Raw genomic sequence first — 18,349 nt, forward strand, 5'->3', positions numbered from 1 at the left:
CATACAAGTTGTCGGGAAATTTGGAATCTCTATTAAGAGAGCGAGGCGCTCCTCAAATGTTGCGCAATTCGATTATTATCCTCGTCCGCAGTTTCCTTTGATCGTAATATTGTTTGGACAAACACTTTGCCAGTGCCTGTCGAAGAAATTGAATCCCTCATCGAAAAATCGATGCGGTGCCTCCGCTGTGCCAATGAGACACACATCAGCGAGAAGCGCGAATTTCCAGTATTTGTCAGTAATTGTTATTCGCGGTCAGCTACAAATTAGGTCAGCCCAGCACTCCACCGGTGTACGGTTGGGTCTCGACGAATAATAGCTTTCAATATTGCAGAATTATCAGCTTCCATTGTAACTGTCGTTTGTCTTCCATTTATTATTAGTCACAAGTAGATCGAACTGTGTTTATCTTCTCAATGCAAAATGTCATTAAGCGAGATGCTCGTCAAACAATGCGCAATGTTATTAAGCAAAGATACTCATTCGAAGAAAATATATCTTTACCATAATATAAGTATTTCAATACTCATATTTCATTTTTATCGTTATGTATTTTACTTTTAACGTTTTGATCATTTCTTGATTCATTGCGCGAGAATATTAACCTGGCCAAATTTTTATTACGTCAATAAAACTCTCTGATTATATGTATATTGGTGAAAATGACAGTTTTCATTTAAACAAGATTATAAATTCGACTGATGTAATGCTATAACGTCGAATATTCGCAAAAATTTAAATGGTATTTTGGTCACGTTTTCTGAACGTTATTAGCTCTTAAGTGACATTGCAATATGAATTCTCCCTCCAGTTTATATATAAACTTTAAAACGGTTTATAAACTTCTTGACAGATAAGAGTAATCGCATTTTAATCTTTTTACTGCTATTTATTATCCCAAACTTTTAAATAATTTCTAGATAATATGATTTAGATTTGTAATTCATCAAAACTTCTTAATAAGTATAATTATAAATAAAAAACGATAAAAATGATATTTATTATATTATATGCATATACGAGGAGTGATAAAAAAATACAACAAATGTTGTTGAAAAAAAAAAGAGAAACTTATTACATTAAAAAACAAATGACAATTAGTCCCCTTCAAAATACTTCCCCTCGCTTCAAACACTTATCCCATCGTTTTTGCCACTTGTTAAAGCAGTACTGGAAGTTTCTTTCATAAGTGCCTTTAGTTGCGCTGTCATGGCTCCCCCAATGTCTTGAATTAATTCAAAACGTTTACTTTTCATGGTTATTTTGATTTTGGGGAAAAGCCAAAAGTCGCACAGTGCCAAATCCGGTGATTATAGTAAATGAGGACACACCGTAATGCTTTTATTTAACAGAAATTGTTGTATCAGAAGCGATGTGTCACACGGAGCGCTGTCTTGAAGGAGGATGAAATCGTTTTACCCATTTCTCAGGTCTTTTTCTTCGTTTCTTAAACGTTCTAATATGCCTTTATATTCAGAGTTCACTGTAAACGTTTTGAATCAATTCAAAATGTCGAGGCATCCACGAGTGCAATTAAAGACACTTATGAAAGACAAGTTCCAGTACTACTTACGCAAGTGACAAGAACGGTAGGATAAGTGTACTAAAAGCGAGGGGAAGTATTTTGAAGGGAACTAATTGTAATTTGTTTTTTAATGTAATAAGTTTCTTTTTATTTCAACATTCACCGTATTTTTTTATCACATCTCGTATACGTTTAGAGTTATTTTTCCGGAAAAAAAAAAAAAAAACAGTGTAAAATTTATTCTTTGCCAGTTTTTACTGTTTAACGAATTTATCGCCGTGGGACTAAATTAAAGAGGATGATATTGCTCTCATCTATTTGCATTTAATGGTTGTTAACTTTTGCAGCAAATAATATTTATTTTACAATCTCCGATTAAATGCAGATATGTGTATGAAGATAACGAGTTCGCCATAGTACGAAAGACATCGTAATTTTCTTAATATGTTGTTTAACACTGAGGAGAAATTACTTTCTACACTTGGGTTAATTGTAAGTCACGTATAACTGCAAGTATAATAATTTGAAACTGTCTTGTAAATACTCTGTAACAGTTATGTGACGTAGGTTAACGACGAATGAATTAACACACGCGAAATTCACTCTGTTTATTCCAAAAGGACGACCGCGTTATGCGTGTTAAAACAACTATTACACAAGTAGTACACAACGGTAGCGGTACCGAAATAATTCCTGCATTCGATTATAATCATATTATGTGAGAAATATTATAAAGAAGCAATTTTAATCGTAAAGCTTTCATGCATGCTTAATTTCCTTTTTCATTCCTGTCGACTTATTATCTATACATAAAATAAGCAACTTTTGACGCTACCGACCATTACGGTAAGGTAATCTTGTTACAGAAAACAAACAGAGACAAAACTATGTAAACAGTTTCGCTTGCACAGTTGCTTTGAAACGAAAAGTTATTCAGTAGCGAACGAGCTAACTTCGGCAAAATTCTTATAATTGCTTTAACGTGCATTACTGTCAAAAAACGAAATTCGTTTATCGAACACAGTCGTTTTCTCTTTGTGCAGTCGAATATTAATTTAATTATTGCGTAGTACGTTGCACACTTCCGCCGGATATAAAACCGACGTCGCAGGCAAATCCGCGGTCTTGCACTACACGATGCACGATCTCCGACTACACAGCGGACTTAAAATTTCAATTACGCAACGGGGGAGAATGTATCTCGTAGAGAGCGCGGCGTCAATCTCGGAAATTACTGCGGTTGCTTTCAACCCCGCGGTTGTCTGTATAGCGTCTCAGAATTCGCAGCGAGATATTGCGCGTAATTATCGCAAACGCCGGTTTCATGCGCGCCTGGTAAATCAATGATATATGTAATAGGTATCGACCTACCGATTATCGGAGGTACAAATGAAAGCTCCCAGTAAAACGTTTAACCCCGCGCGCTTAACTCCTATGCACACGATTATTGGCATTTCGGCACTGCTCATTGTTTTCTTACGGTGCGCGAGAATAATGCCGGGTGCTCGCTTACAAGAGTACAAGGATAACAACAGGATTGCCCTTGCTGCGGAGTCGGCTGGGACGCAGAGAGAGCGCAGCGGAGCAGATCGATGCTCATGGCGCCCGCCTGCCGCAGCCTCCGCAGTCCGGAACCTCTTGGATAATTCCATAACGGTCATACCAATCTATAAATGGTGGGACCGGCAACTTGTGCACAATAGCTGCGCCCGGCATTTTTCAGTTAATAAAACGCGCGTCTACCATTTCGCGTCAATACCTAGGGGCTATTAGTGACTCGTATAGCCAATGAGCGGCATTGTTGAACTTGCAGTTGTAGCAACAATGTTCTAATGATAGTTGCTGCACATGTCATGTTTTATCTCGACAGTTGGCAGTCTGATTAATCATTTACGACTAATTTGCAGAATTTATAAACTAGGATTGTACTAAATTAAACTGGGACTGTATTGAATTTGAACATCGCGGTGGAATAAATTATATTAGAACCGCCAATCGACAGAGTCATTGACAGTGGAATTTACGATGGTATTTATATATTACTCCCTCCTCCCCTTGGCAGTCGCTAAGTGATTAAATTTACGAAATGCGAGAATAATTGTAGAAGATTAATGATCCCATATAGCTTCCCACAACGTAGCTTCAAACATTGTTCGAGCAACTTTAATTACCGTTTGATTGAATCAAGCAAGTCAATCTAACTGCAGTTAAGTAAATAAGAAATTTCACGCAATAAACGACAAAGTCAGAATTTAATTAAATTGAACGTTGCGAACGACTACTTTAATCGGCTACTTCGTGTTCGGAGTATCGGAAACCTTTTCGGGATTTCGTTTTCGCGATGCAAATACCACGAAGTGCATCTCTCTTTCTCTTACGGCGTAACTTTCAATATTTATTGACAAAATGGAGCAAAGCTTTTCCAGTTCCCCCGTCTGATGGTACTTATTTAAATTCGCTCTTATCCCAGCTGCGTACAATCCGACCTGGTAGAAAGTAACAATGCTCATTAAAACAATTAGATCAGCAAAAAATAAAAAGTCAAATGAGCGAGATATTTTAATTAGACCCTTCGTAAGATAGAGATTTGTAAATACCTATTAAGCGTCACTTTAATTCAATGTACTATATTTACATTAACCGCAACTAATCAGATTAAATATAATTACATTTTTTTGACTTTTGACGACGACGAAGTTAAATTTAATATTTTTATATGTCAAAGACTCTCGAAAGTAACGCGAGCGATATTTGCCAATGGGCTTTGTCAGTTAAACAAGACATTGTTCGCTAATGTCGCAGCACAAAGCCGGGTAAACAAGACGTCGCAATTAAAGCTGGATTAGTAAGCCATGCGTGTGTCGTAATGACGACCGACAAATGAGGCATGTTCTATTTTAGTTCGTCTCGAGTTTTAACATTATCGAAACATAACTCTACAGCTACAGTTCATGTATTTCTCATGGCATACTAAAATATTTTATAATTCTTTTCGCTTGCATTTTCTCTTAAATTAATTTCTATTTTGCTTAAATTTGACCCATTATTATAAGATTTTGTTTAAATTAGATCTACCATTTTTATTTAGTGAAAATCAGCTCCAAACATTGGTCCAATTCACAGTTTGAGATTGTAACAAATAAAAGAAATTCAGAAATTCAGAGAAAAATCGCGTATGTATTTTTTATGCGACTAAATTGAGTTACGCTTGATATATAATACATAAGACTTCAGCAAAATTGAGCACATACAGAAATTCTTTTCCCCCTAGAATAATGTAGAAGCAATCATGCTTGAAATATTGAAAGGTCGAAGACTTATTTGGCAAATTATCTGGAAAAAGGTTGCCGAGGAATGCGTACTTTCGCATTCTTCACTTGCCGGGCTGCAATGTTATAAAATATTCCGAGGTCCGGTTCCCTTACGAAAACTGTCCGCTGCCATAAGATACAACGAAAACAGAAAAGTCCTACAGTTCAGTCTTTGATACAGCTTCTGCAAGATAAATGACATTTATCCGTTGTGTGGTTAGCCCACAATAATAGCATTTATTTCGAGCATTCCAATGTGTCAGTGAATGGAATCCACGGATGAGATACTGCTTGAATGGAAGTTTGTGAAAAGTGTAAAATGCGGGGGAGATGTGCGACAGTGCGGAGTGACTTAAATAAATCGTGGGCACGAAGACCAACAAAGTACTATTACGCATGCACTCTACTGCGAAACTTTAACAAAAAAACAGTACAGGAAAGTGACACGCTGTATTGTCGACTTTTCATTACAACAGAATTATGTGCTTGTGAAATTTATCGCGGGAATAGAATAGAGATCAATATACATATTCGACAGTGCATAATAATAATAATAAAAAGTGTCGCCAACGAAATATAAAAACATAAAAAATTAATTATTAATATCTGTGATCCCTCTCTCTCTCTCTCTCTCTTCGTTTAATATAAGTTAACTTTAAAATTATATATAATACAAAGTAGGGAATATTCAATATTTTAGTTGCAAGACTGATCGTTTCCGTTTCAAGATAGGCATATAATCTCTCAGTATACACGAACTTGATAACTCTTAGGCGGATTTTATGGCCTACTCTATCTTCATAAAAATCGTTATTGCTATTCCGGAGTGAGACGTAATATATCTAAGGTAAGATCTGGCATATAATGGATAAGCATGAAAATAATCGAATTGACAGTCTAATAAAAAATTACTAATGATCGAAGAAAATGTTAAGAATTGTCGAGAAAAGACATTTCAAATTCTTCCATAAATTTTTCTCCTTCTGCTCCCAATCTAACTTTTAAATATGCAACGAACTCGGTCGGATGTTTCAGACTTGAAAATGTTATGGGTAAAAACCTGGACTCTCTGCGGTCCGAAAGGTCGTACGAGTTTTCGCCGAATCATCTAGTAATTCTAGTAGGTTAATGGAACTCGACGGAAAGTTTCCGTAAGTTTAAAAGAAAAAGGGTTCAGCTAATAAATCGGTTCCGGTTATAAAAATATCGTATTTATTTTGCCCCCTCAGAAACCAGTTAATCTTCGTGCTCGTATTTATTCTATAATATTTCGTCGAAAGGAGTAATTAATCCTTGCGCTTGGGCTCTAATAGAAATTTTTCGATATTTGCAGATGCGATTAATCTAGGAAAAAAAATCAAAGTAACAATTTCGCAGTAAAATTGCAGTATCGCTGAAATACGCGTACAATTTTTCAGATTCATGTTATTGAAAATGAATTCGGGATCACTGTAGATACATTTGTGACGGATCGGTAATTCTCCTCCACAAACGGAGCGCAACCGTGCACTGTATGAATTTTAAAAACTGAAATGGAATTATTCCCGCACTAAAAGGGTCAACGGTATGGAAAGCTACGTCGCCAATATTCCAGTGTTAACTGAAAATTCATTCGCTGAGAGAGTACGTCATTAATAATTAATTTAGAACATTCTATTAATCACATTTACATTAAAATTGTTGAAATGTTTATGCTGATTTAATTTACAAATTGATTTACAGGAAATCTATTGCAAATATTTGATGCTACCTCGCACATTCGTTCACGGAGAAAATTTCCTTTTAAAATTTACCCTGAAAATCATGTTAATCATGGGGGACAACATAGTATTTCGACAAATTTTATTGTACACTACAATAAATTTGTTATAATATATACTAAAAAATAAAATGAAAATCATATAAAATTGTTCTACGATTAACATGATTTTCAGGATAAATTTTAAAATAAAATTCTCTCCGTATTGTATTGTATTAGCGTCGGTATAATCGTTATTTCTATTCCGTTCGTTCTATTCACACTTAATTGACTTTAATTAATTAGATTAGTTAATTACCTTGTTGACCCCAGTCAATTAACAATTTCACAGGCAATTTCGTGTATTGCGAACAGCTTGCACAATTGTTCATCATATTTCTTCCGGGAAAAGATCAAAGACACATATAAAGACTACGATCCGATATAAACGGTAATTGTCGCACGAGTTTCCAGGATTTATACTTCGCATGTCGCACACGTACACGCTCTAGAAATTCTATAAATGCAATTCGTGGAAAAATCAAGCCGTTTCGATAAATGGAACGACGGTAAGTGCCAACATTTACCTACGAACGTCGATGACATAGCGTATGACGGCTTCGTCACGTCCCTTCGAACAGGTCTGTCACCTAAGATGATGAGTCAACAAATTCACGCGGATCAGCTGTTGTGGGTCGAGGCGCATGCATCATGCGGTGACGCGAATAGGCGAACGGAAAATCGATTGGCCAAAGTTGCCTCGCGCTTCTCTCGCTACGATTGTCACATCGAACATTGCCCGACATTGTCTGCAAAAATGCCGATGATTGGCCCGGTGGCAATTTCATCGAGTCGCATGCATCGCAATCCAAGAGAGCCGAGATGAATAAAACTTTGTTTTTTTTTTTTTTAATCGAATTGGAGAATAAATTGACTCGGGCTCTTCGAAGAGTTCGAAGTAATCAGGTCGCAAACTTTTACGAGAGCTATCAATTAGCGGGTCTCGGTTTGTCGTGTTTCGTCTATTTTTCTCTGCGCGAAACGAATTGTAAGGACATGTCGGAATTCGTCCCTCGGAAGAACGGCATAGTTACGTATGCGATCGTTGTGAAATGTCAGATGACGTGTAAGGAGGTTAACGAGAATCCGCGACCGGCTCAATGGAATACCGACCAGGATCAGCTCCTTGAAAAAGAAAAAAACGCCGCAATCGTACGTAGCGTAATGACGTAACGCGCGCGCATCGTGATTGATGAGTCATTGAAACGATACATCATCCAGTGCTCATTTCTTGCAAACTTGCATTTTACACATCGCTGAATTTACACGACGTCGTTCAACGGTGAAAGTTGACGCTGACGTACTTAAATAGGATTGCGCGATACTGAACGGCTCTCTTCAAAACTTGACGTAAATTTATGGTGCTTTAACACCGGCGGGAAACAGGTATTAAAAACAAGTGTAAAAGAAAAGATATAAGAAACTTTTTTACGATCCTCTCTGTTGCATTATTAATTATACAATTTGTCTTCTTGATCAAAATTGAAAAAGGAAAAAAGATTCATGTTTAAATACATATTAAGGCTTTCACCTTAGATTATATCGAATTACGAGTTTAGACTTTTAGACTCATAATTTAAAAACAGTAAATAGGTTTCGGTCCCTACGAGACCGAATTCGTCGATGTGAATGTTCTCGAGTAGTCGAGCGATGACGTAAGTTATATTTTTGGTATAATGATATAAGGAACACCGAATAAAAATCACGTCCACACATGCAAAGCTCCCTGCTCCGCCTAAAAAAAAGTCAACCTCTCGATTTTATTTTGCTATCCTATAAGATATCGCTTCTTATACAAGATCGTCCATCGACGAGGAGCGACTGGAAACGTTTTCGAGGTCAAAATAAGTCTCAGGAACGCGGTATATTTTCGGTGTGACGACCTGAAGAACGCACTGAATATTTATAAATGCCGAGAAGACGACGACGGGAGGCTCGCGAGACTAGGTTTATCTCCTTTGACATTTAACTTAGAGACATGAGAAAGGCGCGTTTATTGACGTATATAAGCACTCGTGAAGTACACCTTTGTACTTCTACACTGAGATTCCCCAGAGTTATGGCGTATATCATTCGCAGAATTCTGGATTCTAGCCAGATCGCCGACACAGACAGACTCGAGTCAGATAACACGAGTTACACAACACATTTTTAATTTACGCGCGACGGAATACGGTATATTTGAGGATCCACGTATTTTTCAGTAAATATTTTAATTGCATTCCACTTTTTATCTCATTTTATTTTCGACTACGTCAAGTCAAGCATAAAAAAAGCCTCACAACAGTTATATACGGCGTGTGCGTTCTACGTTTTTCATTATTTTGCATAAATTCTTAATTCAATTTTCACGTCGCGTTATTTTAAATTTCATATAAAATTAATGCAATTATTATTAATACAATTACCGCTGCGATTCTATTTCTGTATGTTCAATCGATGTCTCGGAGAAGATTCCGATTCATTCTAGAATATACAAAACTATCGTCGCTCGCAATAGTAACTGCGTACATTTCTAAACGATGACAGAGCGGGCCTGTCGAAAAAACATACCGCGAGCTACATACTAATTATCACACTTAAACCAAAGCTGTATCCACACCCACGTCATCGTCGTCTAGTTTAGAGTAGCGCAGTTTGACCTACATTTTTTTCCCCCTTCCCCCGTCTTCTCATCCGTTTGAACTGTGGCACCGCGAGTTTCTCTCTGTGCACTTTAATCCGCGCGCACGTAGGAAACGGACAGAGCAGCAAAGCATTGCTATTAGTCGGATGAAATATTAGCACGATGGTCGGTGTTAAAGCGCGACGCTATTTGATTTACGAGCATAGGCGGTATTTGTATTTTTTCGCGCGGAAAATGTTTCTCTTCCCGCGGCGACGAGACACGGGAGGATGAACTCGGGAGTCTCGAGACCGCGTTTGGCGCATCTTGAACACAGACGGTTCGCTTTTGCATCCATCGATACGCGCTCTCTCGGTCTATCGAAATTGCAATGCCTATACATCGGGAATAAGCGTGTATTGTTCACCGCGAGCATTCTATTAATTGGATGTTTCTACATCAAAGCTCACAGAGCGATCAGAAATTGAATTTCCGTTGTATACCAGCTCTCTGCGAAAGAGAAGCTGAAAAAAATCGTTGGATTACACATTCAGCACGAAAACAAACATTGCAGCACTCCGCTATGTACGTTTGATACTTTTTTGTCCCGATGACTATTTAACAATTCATCTTGCAGCTTCGTTTTCACACGATTAATTTTCCATTTTACTTAATTGCAGCACAAAGCTGTTCATTTACTTGGGACATCGTACTTTTTGCACTTTGCTTGATAGCAGTTTGCGAAGGCGGTCTATTTTAAGCTGGAAAGAATGTTAAAAATCGATTGACAGCGTGCTAAATATAACGTAACTGTACAAACGTTGATTTAGCAGGCTGGATTTGTTGTGTGTGTGTGTGTGTGTGTGTTTTAACATAAAGTTGGCATCCATTAAATTTTAAAATATACAGAAATGAAGATATTTAGATAATAATTCTTATTATTATTCTACTTCTCTCATCATCTTCATTCTGATCATTTTCCCATTTCGAAATAACAAGAATTACTTCTAATACAAATTAAATAAGTCTTTGTGCTACGGAATATCTTGGGAATTATATTATAATTGAAGGGTTTGCTGCAGAGAGCTAACCCACATTTTATAACAAGTTAAAATGATGAATTTTCCAATTTATTTTCTCCATTTTTATAAATGAATTGGACTACTGTTGCAAGAAACCCTTTAATAAATTAATTGTAAATATATTATTGACGTTTAATATACGTTTTATAAATACGTACTTCATAATTATATAAAATAAAAACGGGAATACCTATATTAACGTTACGTTAAAATCAAAATAATATAAATGACCTAAACTAAATGTATTTATCAAATATATATATGTGTATATATATATATATATATATACACACCTATATTAAAATATATTAAAATATTAGAATAATGAGGTGTATGCGTGGAAATGCAAAAATATTTGGCCTCATTTCAGCATTATAATTATAATATAATTATTAAGCATTACGTTAATTAATGCTGACATATTGCAGATGTGATCTGTGAGAAAGGCGAGAGTGGACGCATATGCATCGGGATGCGTGATGCTTGTTATCTCATAACCACACGTTTGCGTGGCGGTAAATAGAACGGCTAGAAGAGTATGATAACATTTTATTAGCACAATTCGCATAAGTTATATCCGCATATTTCTCGTGGTGACTAGGAAAGCACTAGCCAACTCATTTATTCCTTTATGTTGCAAATGCATGAAAACGAATCGTCCGCTTAATATTTATGGACATGATATTATGCAAATATCTAGAAACAGTTTTTTAAATCTGCTCCAATTTTTCATCGAATGGTGAAAAGTAAATTATTCTTTTACTCTCGTTCCCACGTTCGTAAATGATACGCACATTCGCAATTTGAATTAATGAGTCTTTCGAATTGAAAATTAAATAACAATTCTTTCAGAAACATTCGTCAGAAGAATGTAGGTATGTACATAGTATTTATGGAATTATAGATAATAGATTTCTTCTTAGTAGATATGACGTCATGATTAGAAATAAATTCCAACTTTTCTTGGTACTTATGATCATTATATTATGTTAATTCTACGAGAAAAATGCTTGTTTATTCGCGTTACCGCTTCGCAATTATCAAATTATTCGAAGCGATCACGCGCGCGTGTCAACGGCGAGTAATTAAATAACAATCGTATCTCACTTTTTATATTATTGAAATTATCAATTCGATTGTCTACGACAAATTACAATTAATGCTTAATAAGGCCATTGGCAATTAGGGGAGCCCGAGTGACGTGTGCGTATATTCAATATCGCATACTGAAATTATAATTACAATTTAACTATTCAAATCCAATCTAATATGGATATACATCCAATCTGAGTAGCAACTACATAATTTCCGAAAGAAAGGCAGAAAGATTGAATATGGTTTCTACATAGAAAAACAATTTTTTTTTAAATTTAAAACATTGTTAGAAACGCTTAGTTCCATTTAAATCACTTCATCTCTTTTTACGAATACCGATTTTATTAACATTACAGGCTCTCCTGCAGCCATTCGCCAGTCGAGATAGAGAGATGCGATGCTGTGCGGTGCCGCCAAAGGTATCGCGTGCGCCTCCGGGAGACGCGCGTGCGATAAAGACCCCGGCGAACGGTCGCACACGCGAGCGCGGTGCGAAGGAGGGATTCGGACCGGAGAGCCAGCGTTACGTTTTGCGTATGGAGCGAGAGAGAGTGGGAGAAGCAGGATCTCGGGGACCTCGTAACGTGTTATCGCGGCTATCACGACCGCGAGTAGGACGGGGGGTGGATACCCGAGCCCGGCAATATCAGTTTGACCTAATCCACTCGTGTTGTCAAAATAAAACCGATCCGCACGTCGGCTCTGAGATAACCGGATCCTCCTGTCGTAAAGATCTCCCCCTCCTGTATACGCTCCGAATGTATACTCCGAAAGAAACGGGGAGGGGAAAGAAAAAAAAGTTTCCGTTGAGCGAAATCGCCGAAGGGCTACCCGCAGGAGCAGCGCGCCACGCAGGTGTGGTTCTGTACGCTGTCAACCGCTGCATTCTCTCACCTTTCGGTACCTCCTCGTCGCGGCCAGGTAGGACGTGGCGGTCAGCACGCGGCTCATCTCGCACCACCTCACGACGAATATCGCCCGACACGATACCGCTGCCATTTCGTCGCCGCCTGTCGAAGAACCCGGACGCACCGTACCGACGACGTTCCACGAGCAGCACGCGCGGTGTCGCCCGCCGTTCCTCGCTCTCTTGGACCTCCCTCGCGCGCACGAGTCGACCCACGGGACAACAAACGCCACCCGCCTACCACCCGCGTCGCGCGGCTTTCAGCGAACCGGCTACGAACGACTACCGTCCGCGGCGGACGGGCGGCATCGCGCGCGCGGACCTGAAACCCCGACCTTGCGGCGCGCGGCGGCCCGGCGACGTGACATGCGCGCCGCGCCGCGCTCGCCGCGCTATTGGCTGAGCGGCGTCGACGCTGCCGTTCCGCGGCACGTTTGGAACTCGGCTGAAGCTCGTTCCTTATAGATACGGCCCACGGAGACGTCGTCCGTGCAAGCGTTACTTTCGGAATCAACGTGTTCCGTTTGCCGCGCACACACGCCGCACGTGCATATACATGCGCGAGTTTCCAATCGGCGCGTCGATTGAGAATTCTCTGCATCTTCCTTCTTTAGATATTTGAAAAAAAGAAAACAGAAAACTGTCAGAAACAATATTTAGAGTTTTTGCAGAAAAAGCAGAAACATGCACCACTATACGGTGCCCTGATTCGCGTGAAATTGTTCCTCACAATTACGCAATGGATTGTGTCAAGACTGAAGTCAGCTGCTTCTAAAGGTTTAGAAACGGATTGCTAAACTTTATTTCTGCTAATTCACTGTTTATCTTTTTCTAATTTTTACAACTGGAAAAAGATACAAAATAAGTTAAACCGAGAATTAAAGTTAATCTACATTGATAGAAACAGACATAAGGCCCATTTCTACCAATGTAGATTAACTTTAATCTCGGTTTAACTCCTTATCTTAAGATAAAGAGTAAGTTAAACTGATTGTGAGATTAAAGTTAATTTATACATTGATAGAAATGGACATAAAGATTATCTCTTCTCGTTATTTTAAGATATTCTAAGAAATACGAATATTTACTGCCTTCGAGGCAATTCTTATCCAATTTTTAGCAAGATTTTGACTTCGAAATCAGATTTGCACTTTAATTGCAGTTTAATTCGGCGAATGGAGGTATATAAGTTTCTTCGCGGCATATCAGCCTCTTCGTAAACCAATTTTCGAGTCTTTTCTTATCTGTTTTCCAATTCACGGGAAATTAAGGCTTCTATAACTAGTTGTCATATTAGTTATATTATACCGTAACATCATATAAGCATGCAAGAAATAACATATTGAAATTTCTTGCCATTTGTAATTAAATAAACAGAATTTGAATAAAATACAACAATAAAATCGGTTTAAAACACTTATAAAAATGGGCAGAAACTAATCATTTCCCCTCCCTTCCTCCGACAATCAATCATTCATAAAAGATACAAAATTAAATCTATTCAGGCATGTAGGAAATACACGCCCAGCAAACGAAAATGATTTAAAATGAATAGAAATGAATTTATTTCGACATTTCCGAATTGGCGCTTTTTCGAATCCATTTGAATCCATGAATACATCCGAATTCAACATGGTGATTATAGTGATATTATTCCATATTTTAATTTATTTAAATCCAAAAATAATATAATAGAGACATGAATGCATCTCTGGATTCTGAAACGCAAACTCGGATAAATTAAAATGAATTGCAATTTTTGAATTCATTTAAATTAATTTTGTTGGGCGCTTTGACAACTGTTGAAAAGAGTGAAAAATATGTTTTTTACATATAAAATTCAAAGATAACTTACTTTTGACCCATTTTTATAAATTTGATAAGTTCGAGACAAGTCATATTTTTACTCATTAATTAAGCACATAATGAGATGCAAAATTTTGTCGTCAACACGTCACTTAAATTTTCATTTCATGGTAACAGATAGATAAGGTTCTAATTTCTACCACTGATATTATATATATCGTCACTGTCAACGCGGAATTTTTGATTGAGTGATCAGGACTCAGGAGCCGCGTCCATATGAATATTTTAATAATATGGTATATAAATTCTGTTGTTGATATAATACGTTAATAATACTTTGTGTACTTTGTATAATAATAACTGTATTTTAATACTAAGATTAACTACCGATTTTCTTAATAAAATTAAATATTATCTTAATGATTTTTGACTCAAAAAAACATAGAATAATCGAACTATGTAAGTCAATCGATAAAGTCAATTCGATAAAACAATAGGCAATCAAACTGCAGTCAGTTACTCCAACCCCAGCAGAACGTCACCCCCGCGCCCAAAATGTATCGAATCTTGAACCGAATCTCAATCACGGCAAATGACGATATGATAACGTGACGCCGCTTAGAAGAGATACCCGACTCCAAGAGAAGAGAGAATGTCGTTCATTAATAGAGATTACTTTTACGAAAACTATTACGATGACATTCAGCTTCGCGTGTTCGGCAACCATACCACTGCCTCCACCGCGCACCTCCAATGGAACTCGCTAGCTCGCCTCGTCCTGACGGTCCTGCTGCGCATCGGCTTCGTCCTCGTCCAGGTCGGCAGCGTGCCGGTCAACAACGTCAATCTGATACTCCTTCAGAACGCGATCGATCTGTGTTGCGTCACTGTCATGTACTTCCTGACGGGTTTCCTCGTCGCCTTCAACGGCGACGTCGTTGGTCTGATCGGCGCGGGCCACTGGATCGGCGATCCCGCGATCGACAAGAACGAGGCGATCGTGGGGTGGCAGGCGGTGACGATCGCGTCGGCGATTTGCACCACCGCCGTCGCGGGCAGGATGCACCCGGCGGGATACCTGCTGGTGGGTATCCTCTTGTCAGGCCTAATCCAACCGTTGCTCATCCACTGGGCGTGGATGGGGTGGATGGCGGAGAACGAATTAGGCGGAAGAACGGTGGCCTTCAAGGACGAAGCTGGCGCGGGGATAATTCACATCGTCGGAGGATTTGCCGGCCTGATCGGATGCCTCGTTCTCGGCAGAAGAATGTTCAAATTGAGAGACTTGGATGACGCGAGTATCACCCCCGGCTCCGCCGGGACCGTTTTCGGGGGTTTACTGCTGATCTTCGCCGGGCTTCAAGTAAATATCTTACTTCGATTGAACGCAACTTCCAAAAGTCGAATTGATAGAACAAGAAATATTTCGTTTTTTACTTAATTTAAAATTAACTGTCAATCGTCGAGCTTGGGAAAAAATCTGAAAAGGTCGCAAGCTTCTCTGCCATTACAAAAACTGACTGACGTAAATAGAAAGTATTATGCGGAGTCTGAAATCTGATTTTAAGTCGATAAACTTCAATAAATTTAAGATTTCTTCGTAATGTAATTAGGTAGATATCGAAGTGTGTTTTCCATACACAAAAGAACGGTTTTACTGAAGTATCTAAAAATTTAACTATGTACAGATCTGAAAATAATTTTGTTGTGGACCAAATAATTATGTTTGCGACACTCAAGTTGATTACTGGATGTCAAAATTTTTGCAGCATTAGTCATCATACTTGAGCGTTTATCTACATAATTTCCTCACACAATTAGTTTGATGGTCCATAACAAAATTATTTTTAAATAGCTGTATCCAGCTTAAATTTTAAATATTTTTGCAAAACTGTTATTTCCCTGCAGAAACCATGAATTGCTAATCAATTACGTATAACGTTCGATACGTTTGCAGAGTTTATGCACGAGTACGCACGAGCGCGGCAAGTACCGAATGCTCGCACGGGACTCATCGCACGCGTACGTCAACAATTTGCTGGCCGCGTCCTCGTGCACATTGATAATCGCGGCTCTGCACTTCGTCCTCGGCCGTGAGACCTTCGATCATTGGGCGCTAATGAGATGCATTCAGGGAACGATCGCCGGCGTGGTGACGGTGTCAGCCGCGCCGAACGATTACTCGCCGCAAATAGCTATCGCGCTGGGTTGCCTGGCAGGCATCGTGTTCCACCTCGTCTCCACGCGGATATTCCGCAGCGCCCTGGAGGATTACTGCAACGTCGTGGCCGTACATCTCGTTTGCGCGATTCTCGGGAGTGTCCTCGCCCCCATCTGCGTCGCGCGTATCGACGAGGATATCGTGACGATATTATTGAGCTTCTCCTGGCAATTAATCTGCTTGGCTGCATTGCTGATCCTAGTTGGCGTAGCAATGCTGCTGATCTTCAGTATGCTTGAGTGCTGCGGGATACTCCGCAATAGATCGGAATGTCTGAATCATGCGCGGGCCAACGCTGCCGTCGACAGAGGCCCATCAAGATCGTTCCTGCAAAGGCTCTTCTCTCCTGGCAAGGGTTGCCTTTACCTGCAACCGGGCTCGACCTCCAGCACGGAATCCAAGGAACATTATCCAAGCGTTAGTTCCAGATTTCGAAAGTATCAAGAAGAGATAGATAAGCTTGAAGAAGGGAGGCCTACCGTCACGAACAAATCGGACGCGAATGTCAAAATTGAAGATAACGTCATGAAGATTCAAGCGCCGGGTCGGTAAAATTTATAAAATGCAAAATACTCGTACTTTGCTATCTATATTGATTCTCTATCGGTATTTTACAATCGGTATCAATTTATCGTTCAAGAATATTCGCGCGTTTTTTACTCGAGACTACTGCATTTCTCAATAATACTTTTCGTTAATTATTTCAATAGTTGATGAGCATATAATTAAAGAATTCATTCTTAGGCATTCCCGACTTTGAAATATATATAAAGATAAAATCGTTTGCAATCTCTCTAGTAACAGAAATAATGTATTTACAGGAGCGAGAGTAAAGAAAGCGAGACAAGTGCATACTTTATCTGGGAGTACCCCGGTGTTGACAGAGGATCAAGGTGGTACCGGTGAATCAATTGACAAGGATCTTTCGGAAATTGAAAGGAAAAAATTTCTTAGAAGGGAGATAAAATATGCTTTGGATCCTATCGAAGAAATAGATGAGGAGATTTCGAAAGAATTTGAAGTCGATAAAAATAGCATTCAGCTCAGTACTGACGAATGTAATGCTGGGGACAAAAATCCAATCTCGATGGAAAATTTTAACGTGTCTGTTGATCGAAGGAATTTGAGCGAATCAAATTATCAGCTTCGAAGAACCATGAAGTTGATGAATTTACATCACGAATTTATCAAGGAGGATTTGAAAGTTGTGTTGGGACCGAAACGCCTGGATTCTTCATCCAGTGATTCGTGCGACGACGACACTGTCTTTGCGAAGACACCAGACTTGAACGAATCTATCCAAGAGATAGTGCAATAAAACAATGACTCATTGATTTACAGCGCAAATATATGGTAAGCGCTCTGCCAAGAGATTTGATTCAAATGCGTAGGAGATAATGAAATGTCGAAAAACAGCGAAGTTATCAAAGAAGCTACATCAATTTCTTGGAACTGGAACAATTAAGGATATAAACTGTAGATTGTACAGCTTTGAAAGGAAACAAGCTGAATTATTATTATTATTATTATTGCATTGTTCTAAATCATTTTAACGTAATCGTTCTAAAATTGTTTTAGTTCCAAAATGTTGATGAAAATAGCAAGACATAACAAATGTACCGGATAAGAACAAAGATAATTGAGTGTACCGTATAAAAGAGAATCGTAAAATAAAATATGTATAAAATTAAAATTAAGAAAGATATAATTCAAAATATGTGTTACTAGAAAAAATGTATTATACACTGCATAGTATCACTTCAATATATCATCGTTTTACAAAACAATCCAGTGTAGGATTTTTGGTGCTTCTTTTATTAGAACTTACAGACTATTCGTACAATTATTACAGTATTTTACATTAGAATAGTCATAAGTTAAATAATTGAAGTGTCGTACACACATCCTACGCGCGGTTTCGTTTATTCGCACAACGATGGCATTGTCTTTTCCTGGGCAGTCTATATATTGGAACAGAATATTTACAGAATGCTTGCCA

At 38.5% G+C, this 18,349-nt stretch overlaps 2 protein-coding genes and 1 long non-coding RNA gene across 3 annotated transcripts in view; 1 reads left to right on the top strand and 2 right to left on the bottom strand.

Moving 5' to 3' along the window:
• LOC105454358 (calcium uniporter protein, mitochondrial) overlaps positions 1 to 12,621 on the bottom strand; it is a 56,852-nt gene extending 44,231 nt beyond the window's left edge. The window contains exon 1 of the mRNA XM_011696923.1: positions 12,311 to 12,621. Coding sequence (XP_011695225.1) covers positions 12,311 to 12,415 — 105 coding nt within the window. The 5' untranslated portion in view covers positions 12,416 to 12,621. The remainder of the gene's footprint in view (positions 1 to 12,310) is intronic.
• On the bottom strand, positions 4,683 to 8,171 carry LOC105454356. Its single transcript, XR_974989.1, has 3 exons — positions 7,162 to 8,171; positions 6,894 to 7,091; positions 4,683 to 5,020 (listed from the first exon to the last, which is right to left on the bottom strand). It is a non-coding gene; the product is annotated as an uncharacterized LOC105454356 (long non-coding RNA).
• A 2,063-nt stretch (positions 12,622 to 14,684) lies between the features above and the next one.
• Positions 14,685 to 18,137, top strand: LOC105454359 (ammonium transporter 1 member 3-like). The gene is made up of 3 exons (XM_011696924.1): positions 14,685 to 15,492; positions 16,087 to 16,894; positions 17,172 to 18,137. The coding sequence occupies exons 1-3, from the start codon at positions 14,782 to 14,784 to the stop codon at positions 17,666 to 17,668; spliced, it is 2,016 nt and encodes a 671-aa protein (XP_011695226.1). The 5' UTR covers positions 14,685 to 14,781; the 3' UTR covers positions 17,669 to 18,137.
• Positions 18,138 to 18,349: the final 212 nt, after the last annotated feature.

The sequence above is a fragment of the Wasmannia auropunctata genome, unplaced genomic scaffold, assembly GCF_000956235.1.
Source record: "Wasmannia auropunctata unplaced genomic scaffold, wasmannia.A_1.0 LD335986.1, whole genome shotgun sequence".
Taxonomy (NCBI): Eukaryota; Metazoa; Arthropoda; class Insecta; order Hymenoptera; family Formicidae; genus Wasmannia; species Wasmannia auropunctata.